This window comes from Malus sylvestris, chromosome 13 (genome assembly GCF_916048215.2).
Source record: "Malus sylvestris chromosome 13, drMalSylv7.2, whole genome shotgun sequence".
Lineage (NCBI taxonomy): Eukaryota > Viridiplantae > Streptophyta > Magnoliopsida > Rosales > Rosaceae > Malus > Malus sylvestris.
This window is the reverse complement of record NC_062272.1, coordinates 25,924,573-25,935,873: the sequence shown is the minus strand read 5'-3', so window position 1 is coordinate 25,935,873 and position 11,301 is coordinate 25,924,573. Positions and strand designations below refer to the sequence as shown.

Sequence of the window (11,301 nt, the reverse complement as noted above, 5' to 3'; positions counted from 1 at the left end):
AAACTATTGGTTAGTAACAAGGAAGAAAATATCGGTGATATCGGAAATATCGGTAGTCCGAAAACACGGAAATATCGATGGAAATATCGGTAAAATATCGATATCGATAAAAATTACATGGAAACCACGGAAATTGTAAGAAAAACTTGGAAATTTTTATTGAAACTTTGTAGGATGTTTATTTAGTCAATTATCTATTAGTTTATCACAAAAAATTGGAAGGAAATGCATTGCATGATGGATTTAACATTATCAAGTTGATTATATAGCGATCTGACAAACATTATGAGTGTAGAAAATATGTAGTAATTAATGAAAGAAGTCTAAACACACCATAATCATTTATATATAATGAATTAGTACAATATTTTACACTTTAGTACCACATAGAGTTCCTATGAGGTTCAAATTTGTCACTATCTTCATCATCTCTATGTGTAGAATGAGTGTATTGTGAAGAGTAGTTATCAAATGATAAATCCCCAAAATAGTTTTGCATGTAATTGTTAATATGCCACCCATATGGATCCGAGATTGGTTGAGGTTGTCCATAAGAAAAATCATTTGAAGATTGAGGCTGGGATTTTTTCCATGAGTCGCTCGATTCCATCCCAACAGGAATGGGATATGAAGGGTAGGGAAATGGTTGGTTATGAGTATAACCATAGTTACTACTTCCCAATCCAACAGAGTCTGAAGTTCTAGATAACGAGTCATCTTCTTGACTTGACAAAATCCCTTTGCCTCTTTCTCTGCGAGTATAGTCCTTCCCTATGGCACCAATTCCTGGTCCTGCCCGCCTACTACCATGGTCATCATCCTGTGTTGCATGCGTGAAGTTTGCCTCACTAGTGAAGGGGCTCATATATCCGGGAGGTGGTGGTCCATAATAGTTTCCATATCCACCACCACTACCTCCAGCTCCACTACCTCCAGCTCCACTATGTCCTTCATCATTCCCACCTCCGGTGGTAGGTGAGTCTCCTGATCTTGTACTAGAGCTATCATTAGTATCAGCACGATGTTGTGGTTGTGTAGGATTGGAAAAAGGTGGAATTCCAGTGTTGCTTGGTATTGGGTGCAAAAGTTCTTCGAAAGAGTCAGCGCTGCTAGATCCCACCTCCTCCTCTAATACTCTTTCTACATTTATCCCTTCATTACGTGCTTCTTCAGCAACTCTGGGAGCGGGGTTGCCTTCATCATCATCTAAATGAAGAGGTCTAATCCATTGAAAAAGTTGGTTACCCTCCGTATCATCATCTTCACCAACAATATCAAACACATCTAGTGGGTCACCACGGTCGACATGATCGATTTCTGCTTCCTTATCTCGAATTTGAAGCTTCATGTTGTAGTAGCAATAAACTAATTTTTCCAAGCTACTATGAGCCAACTTATTTCTTTGCTTTGTGTGTATGAGTGCAAATGTGCTCCAATTTCTTTCACAAGCAGATGAGGAAGTTGTTTGTGATAATACTTTTATTGCTAACTTTCTCACAGTTGGTGCATCGGTCCCATACATGATCCACCATTCAACTACAATGAAAAATAATGTTGATAAGCCTAATAACTCCAACAAATTCTATTATAAACTTATAGTGAAATATGTTTATACTCACTAGGAGACATATTTGTTCGAGCAGCAACTGATGTTGGTTCTCCAAATGTTCTTCTTGCATCTTTAAACCATGTTAGCTGAATACAATAAATTGTGTTAGTTTAATCCAACAAAGTAATTATTATAATTTAAGTAATTGTGTACCTCATTTCCAAATTGGCCAACTGCTGGTGATGCAGGGTCTAATTTAGAGTATACATTATGTACAGCACGTATAAGGTTACCATCATCTCCAACACCGGGTCTGTATTGGTATCGGGGATTCAAATAATATGTTGTTCAAAGAAACACATACTCTAATAAGATAAATAATACTTATGCAACTAAAGAAATGAATTGCAAATTATGACATAATTTATACCTGCTGCATGCAAATCGTGGTATAATGTTTTATACCATCGGTCTTCAATTATTTTTACGACCCACCTTGCACCATGTTTTCTTTCCAATTCATCCTTCACTACACGCATCAACTCATATACAGCCCCCATAGTAGGATACACTTCTGTGTCAACGATCCGTAAAACTTTGTAAAGAGGTTCAAACACTTGACACACATGTTCTGTTTGACTCCAAAAAGCATGATCAAGCACTATACTTTCCACCATACGACCTGTATTTGAGCGGTTGAAATTGTGGTTGGCCCAATCGTCACTAGTGAATAGTTGCTTCAACCCTGCTTTCTTCTTGAGTAGGCTGTTTAATGCAATATAGTTGGTGGCGAATCGAGTGGTAGCTGGACGAATAATTTCTCCTCTGCAAAATTCACGCATCTTTGCCAACAACCAACCGTGATTGTAAATATAATTAGTGATCGTTCTAGCTCTTTTGACCACAGTAGCAACATTCTCTCTCTTCCCCATTGCCTCAAACATAAGATCAATACAATGTGCTGCACATGATGTCCAAAACACATTATGATGCTTCATTAACTTTTTTCCAGCTTTGACAAATGCAGAACCGTTGTCGGTCACGACTTGGACAACATTATGCTCTCCCACCTCCATGATTACATCCCTCAATAATTTGTAAATATACTTGTAATTCTTTATATGGTCTGAAGCATCAACAGACTTCAAAAAAATTGTCTTGCCCTTGGAATATACCATGAAGTTGATGATAGATAATCTGGTCGGGCCGGTCCATCCGTCACACATGATTGTGCAACCATTAGTTTCCCACTTTGACCTCAACTTGTTAACATACTCGCCAATGTCTTTATACTCCATATCCAAATATTTGTTTCTTATCTCATAGGGAGTGGGAGGTTGTACTCCAACACCGGCCTGTTGACATCCCACTACCATATTTTTGAAATGATGTGATGAAGCCTTTGCAGCAGGGACATTTTCATAGATAAAGAACTTGCTAATTAGACGCCCCATTCCCTCCTTCACATTACCTCCCTTGAAATAACTCCAAACACTCTTTTGACGTGCGTTGGATGACTTATATAAACTTGGGGCTATTGGTGGTGTTGGTTGTGATTCTCTAAGACTGCCTCCCCGTCTCATTTGTGCACCACCACTTGTCCCGGAACCTTGTCCCCTATTAGGAATTTTATGAAGGTGTTCTCTTTCCCATGCTGACTGTTTGGAGGCACGTAATGCTTGTTTCAAACTGCGTCGTTCTTCAGGTCCCATGTCATCATCACATTCGTCCTCATCGTCATCATCATCACTGTCAACCGCTTGGCCATAGACTTCTCCCCGTAGCCCAGCTCGAATATTTTCCATTCCTTGTGTCATCTTTTCCTTCTGCTGTTTTTTATTTTTTAATAATGTGCTGATGAATGCCTTCACTTCTGGGGGGACATTATCGCATCGTTGGACATTTTTTGCTGGATCTAATCCACTAAGATGGTACTTAAGTCGTGTCACTCCACCACTCTTCATTACCCGACCACAATATTTGCAAATTGTGCCATGTTTGTTTCCGTCTATTGGGTCGCCATGTTCCCAAGCTGGATCACGTTTACTAGCTCCACTAGACATCTTAAACGTACCTACATTTAATTTGATAAAACCTAATATTAATGAATAATAATCCAATTTGATAAAAAAATAATCACTGATGAATAATAATCCAATTTGATAATAATCCAATTTAATGAATAATCCAATTTGATAATAATCCAATTTAATGAATAATCCAATTTGATAATAATAAAAAAACCTAATATTAATGAATAATAATCCAAATTGATAAAAAAATAATCCTAATATAAAACATAGTGATGAATAATAATCCAATTTGATAATAATAAAAAACCTAATATTAATGAATAATAATCCAATTTGATAAAAAAAATAATCCTAATATAAAACATAGTGATGAATAATAATCTAATTTAATGAATAATCCAATTTGATAATAATCCAATTTAATGAATAATCCAATTTGAGAATAATAAAAAACCTAATATTAATGAATAATAATCCAAATTGATAAAAAAAATAATCCTAATATAAAACATAGTGATGAATAATAATCCAATTTAATGAATAATCCAATTTGAGAATAACAATAATATAAATATAAGTTAGGAAGGGCTTAATAAAAAGTTGTACACATGCTTTCTAATCTAACCTCCGACCAGGCTAACTAATATATTTCATATTAAATTCACAAACATGCAACTGAGATCCCCATGTTCTATTTTACTTTTTATTTTATTTTTTTGGTCTTAACTTAATATTAATGAATAATAAAAAACCTAATATTAATGAATAATAATCCAAATTGAAAAAAAATTAATCCTAATATAAAACATAGTGATGAATAATAATCCAATTTGATAATAATCCAATTTAATAATAATCCAATTTAATGAATAGTCCAATTTGATAATAAGCCAATTTAATGAATAATCCAATTTAATGATTAATAATCCAATTTAACAATAATCCAATTTATTTGTTATTGTATAAATTACAATAATATAAATATAAGTTTGTAAACTTACCTTAAATATGGAACCCTTTGTGTTCAAGCTTTGGAATAGATCTGGAATGGCTTTGAAAATGGTAAGGGAAATAAAATAATAAATAACATTAAACATATTAAAATAATCCTAGGGAATAATTATACAACATTACTTAATTACTTAAAAAAAATTAACATGTAATTGTTAACATTACTTAATTACCTACAAAAATTAACATGCAAGTATTAATTAGTTAAAAAAATTAACATACGAGTCCATACAAATTTATTTGTTGTTGTATACATTACAATAATATAAATATAAATTTGTAAACTTACCTTAAATATGGAACCCTTTGTGTTCAAGCTTTGGAATGGATCTGGAATGACTTTGAAAATGGTAAGGGAAGAAGAATAAACGAAATTGCTCTGAGGGAATGCCTCTGATACTCCAACTCTCATAAGGTTTTGCACATCCTCTGAGGGAATATAAGTATATAACAGAGAGTGGAACATGGTTTTGCCTGTGAAAGCATATCACAGACTCACAGTGATACACGGTTTCATTATTAAAGTTCTAATATTCGTTGTCCATTGTCTGCAATTGTAAAAAGTGATTGAAAAATTAGTGAGGTGAGTCAGATGGGGTCAATCAACCACAGAGGCACACACACAGACATGCTATTATTCGTTGTCCATTGTCTACAAATGTAAAAAGTGATTGAATAATTCATGAGGTGAGTCAGATGGGTCACTCAATCACAGAGGCACACACGCACACAGACGTGCCATCACACACGCACACAACACACGCACACATATCACACACGCATACCGCACTCTCTCTCTCTCTCTCATTCTCGATCCTTCTCTCATCTTCTCTGAGTCGCGCCGGACCTCTCTTCTCCCCCTTCTCCATTCGACCCACACACACCCACACACATATCTCCATCCTTCTCTCTTCTTCTCTGAGGCGCATGACCTATCTTCTCCCCCTTCGCCTTTCGACCCACACACACACAGATGTCCCCCTTCTCGATCCTTCTCTTTTCTTCTCTGCCCTCAATCCTTCTCTCTTCTTCTCTGAGGCCTGACCTCTCTTCTCCCCCTTCTCCATTCGACCCACACACACACAGATCTCCCCCTTCTCCCACTCTCTCGATCCTTCGCTGCCGTTGATCGTGGGTCTGGCGAAGTGGAACATGGCTCAGTCGTCTCAGGTAAGATTCCATTGAAACCCTAACTTAGATGTGTTGAATCGTTGATGCATGCGTGAAATTTGAGGCTTATATGTGAAATTTAAGTTAAAATTCGTGTTTTTGCAAGGTTTTTGGGACGAAATGGGCTCGGGAACAGGCACACATCTCCGGCGTTCTTCTCCGGCGTCCGATATCGGAGTCCGATTGCCGCGTTTGCCGACATTTCTCGATATTTCCAAAATATCGCGATATTATCGATAATATCGATAATATCGCGATATTTGGCCGAAAACCCCACGGAAACCAGTTTAAATATCCATGTCCCGAAAAATCGATAATATCGATATTTAAATCTGTGGTTAGTAGAGCCTTTAAAGTGGGGTCTACTGATCAGTCCCGACAACTTCCACTCAAAAGTAATCCGTTATAGGCCGAAACAGGATCTACTCGACTCAAAACGATTGACTTGGAAAAAAAGAGGAGGATTAAGCAGTAGATCAGATGAATCCGACCAGAGAATGGAAGCAACATCAGTCAATATGATCGAGGTCCAAAGGATGATCGACTCGACTTTAAAGAAAGGGCCGAAGTTCCCAAAATTCATCCATCCATACCCAGTACGTAGAGAAGTTTGAATATCTTAAAGGCTTCAAGATCCCAGATTTCAGACTTTTTGCTGGAGAATCGTCCATGTCCTCATTAAAACATGTGGCTCGGTTCACTGCGCAATGCGAAGATATTAATAGCGACTTCCACAAACTGCAACTATTCAACTTTTCGCTAACAGGTTTAGCATTTGCTTGGTACATCAACCTTCCGCCCAATTCCATCCAAAGTTGGGAGGAACTGGTCGAAAAGTTCCATGAACAATTCTACCGACCGGGGATGGAAGTGTCAATTTCATCACTGGCTAGGATGGCTCAAGCATCTGACGAGTCGCCAATGGAATACTTAACAAGGTTCAAGTCGGCTAGAAATTGGTGTCGAGTACCTCTCCCTGAAGTTGAATTCGTCAGAATCGCTCTAGACGGCTTGGATGTGGAATATAAAAAGAATTCTTAGGGCAAAATTTTCTTGATAACGTTTTCAACCGGTGCACCAAAAAAGTCTTGAGTATATACGGCCCACCAGTCAACAAAGGTGGCAGTATTGAGAGTCGTAGGGATGTTCGGCCAGAGGTGGAATTTCTTGCACCTTTCTTGAAATTCTTGCTCGGCCTCCCCACATTCTCTTTCTGAAGAACTAGAGAGGCGTCATCGGCTTAGGAGAGAACGAGAGGTGAGTAAAGGCAGTGGGCAGCCTTGAAGGTAACCAAGTTGTCGTACAGTGAAGTGGGGTTGGTAGACTTCCCAACTTGCGTGCTTAGTATCGCAACTGAGAGGAAGGTCGCGAGTTAACACAAACGATCCCTAGTGCTTTCGGAGGTTAGCGTCTTCAGCTTCATTCCATGTCGAGGATGGGAGCTTGATGGAAAAGGGTATTCTTGACGACGATAGATTAAAAACTTGTCATCATAACGGTCTTCTAGGCTGAAAAAGTGTTTAAAAACTTCTTCGACCAAGTGAGAATGAGCAGGTCTAGAGCCTAATTGAAGACCTAACGCTTCAGAGGGTCTGAAGTTGGGGACTTCTGGCCTGAGGGTGGCAAAATAGACTTGCAATCAGAGTTAAAGAACCCAGAGTGGGCCACTTTGGTGTGGGTCAATCTTGTTGACCGTCGTCTCGGCTAGGCAATGAGTGAGGTTGGCTAGGATAGCTGAGCTAAAAGCCAGGATATGACCACGGGCTAAGGCTTCAGTGACCGGGATGTTCTTAACCAAACATTTAATCGACTTGGTATAGCAAATAAAATTGTTGTACCAATAAAAAAAGAAGGCTTCGCGTTCTCCCTTCTTGAGGTTTTCTTCCCCTTGGCCAGTGAAGTGTTGAATGAGGGTTTTGTAGTTGAAAAAGTTCTTATGCAACTTCTTAACTTCTTCTTTCTAGGGCTGTTGGTTCCTCAACGACTTGACTGCATGTTCATCGAAGAGTATCTTGAGGTCGAGGTTGGATGGGCACCTAGAAAATGAGACGTCAATCGGAAGACCTGAAGAGGAGGTCCCAGGAATGGCTGAGATGTCGAGAATAATGGGGCCAATAGGGCCGAGTAGGAAGACCATAGTATTGGTGGCCGAGCACCAAAAGCCATGAGCTGCCATGAGAAGTTCTTTGTCCATGGCGATCTCGATGGTCAAGAGCTTAATGGCATCATAAATGCCGAGAATCTTTCATTCCTTACTGAAAAACTTCTCCATTCTTTCGACCCACGCTACCCAGGTTGCAGTAGTTGAAGGCCAGGCCCCTTGGGGTTTGGTCAATTCCCACTTTGACCAGTCATATCCTTGAAGCAAAGGTTCTAAGTAGTGATCTTTGAGGAGGTTGGTAATGGACGCTGGGACGTTGTCTTTAAAGAGTGTTCCCAGGATCTGGTGAGAAGTGCTCGAGTCACATTCAAATCATAGGGTTTTGATGGCACTCCGGTCGATGAAGTCCCGTCATTTGGCGCATTCATCGGAAAGTTTGGAGATAAAGGTGTTGGGAGCCATTGTTGAGAACTCGAAGAAATTTCTGGACTCAAAAGTTTTTTGGTTAGAAAGGGAGGTTTGAAGGTTGATCTGGAAGTAAAAAGTTTGAAAGTTCGGAAGGCATAAAAGGAAAAATGAAGGACTTTGGGTATTTATAAAGGTTTTGGAAGAAGGCGAATCGTTTAATTTTGAAAAGAAAGGGTAAGACCAATCGGACAGTTTTACAATCATCATAGAGATTCGGGAAATCAGTATGAAAAGACCGAAGAACTCGTGGATTGAGGCGACGTGGTGACGTGTGGTGGCGGTTTTTTATGATGAAAGGACGATTCGATGACCTAGCCGTTCGTGATTCAAGGTAGCACAAGTATGTGTAACAACAGGATTAATGATGAAGAGATGTTTAACGTCTGCACATTTCAAATGTTATCATTAGAGGACAAGCAAGTAAAAGATTACCATGTGGCAAGATATTAAAAGAATCAAGACCGTGTGATCATGTCTCATAAATGCGCGTGTTTGGGCTATTTGAGGTGTTTCAGTACTGAAGAAGTATAAGAGTCGATTTCGCTTCTTCAAGGTCGACGCTTGGCTTAGGAGTGAAAGCTAAGGACCTCAAAAGCAAGGGGGCAATGTTTGGGCCCAAAATATTGATGTGGGCTGAGTTAGGAGTTATTCTCGGCCCAGCAGTATGTTTCTAGAATCATCGTGAATTTTAGTTATTATGGACTGTGTGGTTAAGTTCGGCTGAGTCCTAGTATAAGACGGATTAATGGGGTAAGTCGAATCCTAGTATAATAAGAAGTCTCGATAGGATGAAGATGCTGAGATTTGAGAGGTGAATGTGGCCGGATAAAGTGGTTGGTTCAAAGCCCTAATAGAGGCAGGATTGGCTGAGACCTGGTTGGATTAGGTTAAGGAATCCTAATCCGAGTATAATTATGGTTCGGCCATGATAAGATTGGCTGCTATAAATAAGAAGGGGGTGCATCATTCTAAGCCCATCCAACTCAACACACAAACTACCATGCGCAAACTCTTGCTTTACGCGAAACCTCTCAACAACCTTAAGATTTTTATTTTCTTTTTCGCCGACACATCTTCAGTTTGGATAAACAGCACTGTGAAGGCAACTGGTAAACACGTTCAGTTTGGATAAACAACACTATTGCCGTAGAATCAACTGACCGCGGAGAACCTTCAGTTGGGATAAACAACACTGAGTCGAGGCCGACTGATTATCTATCCAAGTCTCGGTCAAGAAGGATTTTTGAATCCTTATTGGCAGAGGTCATCTCATTAGCCTTCTTGGCGGAGTGAGGTGTTACAGATTACTAGGCTCGGCGCATTGAACATCGAGTTGTTTTATGATTAGATATTCACAAGTAAGTTTTAGAGTTCAGCATTCTGACGGCCGAACCACATTCACCACCAAGACATATATCTATTTTGAGTACTTGTGTCCGTATAGTTTGGAAACAGTTCGGTATGCTTATACTCTTACAAATATAATCACCGTGACCAAACCTGGCCCTGAAGATCCGGAACTTCGCGAGACAAGCAAACTTGTCTTCAGGCTCTAAAACCCGAAGGCCAAGACGTGTTCCTTCCTCAGTCGCAGTTGCAAGATCAAGAAGTCAGCAGCGCACTCAACGCAACACCAACAAATTTTACTCCCCGGCCGAGCTCGGCCGTCTAGTTGGCACACCCTGCATATAACTGAAAGACGTAGTTAGCTTATTAATTAATCGGCATGCGCGCCTCGTAGGCTTAGTAGTTTTTAGGGTCAACAGATTCATTGAAAGGGGGAATGAGCAATGGGTCTGCAAATTGAACAAATCTATTTATGACTTGAAACAAGCATCAAGACAATGGTACAAAAAGTTTGATCTAGTTGTGACAACTTCTGGTTTTGCAAAAAACAAGAATGACAATTGCATCTACATGAGAATTGTGAAGTCTAATTTCATCTTTCTGGTTCTATATGTGGATGACATTTTACTTGCAAGTAACCGTATTGACTTATTGAAAAAACCAAGAAGCTTTTGTTAGTAGAAACAGATCTCAACAAACTCTGGGATTGGCACATAAAGCTTATATTAAGAAGGTGTTAAAAAGTTCAATATGGAGCACTGCAATGATGGTGAATTACCAATTGGTAAAGGTGACAGACTTTCCTTGAAACAACGTCCCATTACTGATCATGACATACTAGTGATGAAGGATACACCCTATACATCTCTAGTTGGCAGTGTAATGTATGCACAAGTATGCACAAGACCTAATTTGGCATTTGCATTGAGTGTTTTAGGAAGGTTTCAATCGAATCCTGATGTGGCTCATTGGAATGTTGGAAAGAAGGTTCTTAGGTATCTAAAAAGAACACAAAGTTATGTATTATGCTACAACTATGTTGATAATTTGGAATTAGTATGCTACACAAATGCGGATCTTGGAGGGTGTGTGGATGACAAGATGTCAACCAGTGGATAAATTTTCATGTTTGTTAAAGTTGCAATGTCATGGAGAAGCAAGAAACAACAAACAAGAGATGTGTCAACAATGAAGTCTGAGTACATTGGTTGTTTTGAGGCAATGAGACAACCAAATTGGTTGAAAAATTTGCTACATCACATGAAGGTAGTGAGGATCATTGAGAGACCAATGAAGATATATCGTGACAACACCTCTGCAATATTTGCCAAGAATAACAAGAGATCAGAAGACTCGAGACTTAGGGATATCAAGTACTTAAAAGTGCAGGATCAAGTTAGAGGTGAGGTTATAGACATTGAGCATATCAGCACTCATGAAATGGTAGCAGATCTATTGACAAAAGCATTGAATGTCTCTACATGTAATAAGCATGTACTCAAGATGGGCCTGCAGCCATCAATGGATCATAAGTAATGTGGGAGCAAGGTACTATAGTTCTAAATCTTGTTAATTTATGTTTAATGAAGTTGATGAATTGTTTGAGTTGATTAATTTCACTT

The 11,301-nt window shown here is 39.0% G+C and overlaps 1 protein-coding gene across 3 annotated transcripts; it reads right to left on the bottom strand.

The window, feature by feature from the left end:
• Window positions 1-839: 839 nt before the first annotated feature.
• Window positions 840-5,431, bottom strand: LOC126596896 (uncharacterized). 3 transcript variants are annotated; one of them, XM_050263582.1, is made up of 6 exons: window positions 4,883-5,431; window positions 4,584-4,633; window positions 1,980-3,623; window positions 1,763-1,862; window positions 1,620-1,695; window positions 840-1,536 (listed from the first exon to the last, which is right to left on the bottom strand). In XM_050263582.1, exons 3-4 carry the CDS (start codon window positions 3,610-3,612, stop codon window positions 1,801-1,803), a joined length of 1,695 nt encoding a protein of 564 aa, XP_050119539.1. In that variant the 5' UTR covers window positions 3,613-3,623; window positions 4,584-4,633; window positions 4,883-5,431; the 3' UTR covers window positions 840-1,536; window positions 1,620-1,695; window positions 1,763-1,800. The 3 variants fall into 3 exon arrangements, with proteins under 3 accessions (XP_050119539.1, XP_050119537.1, XP_050119538.1); XM_050263580.1 differs by having other exon boundaries at window positions 4,584-4,624; XM_050263581.1 differs by lacking the exon at window positions 4,584-4,633.
• Between the last annotated feature and the right edge of the window lie 5,870 nt (window positions 5,432-11,301).

Coding starts and splice junctions, on each gene's coding strand:
- LOC126596896 (XM_050263582.1), bottom strand. CDS start 3,612: ATGTCTAGTGGAGCTAGTAAACGTGATCCAGCTTGGGAACATGGCGAC. Junction 1,863..1,979: donor CCACGATTTGCATGCAGCAG/GTATAAATTATG, acceptor ATACCAATACAG/ACCCGGTGTTGGAGATGATG.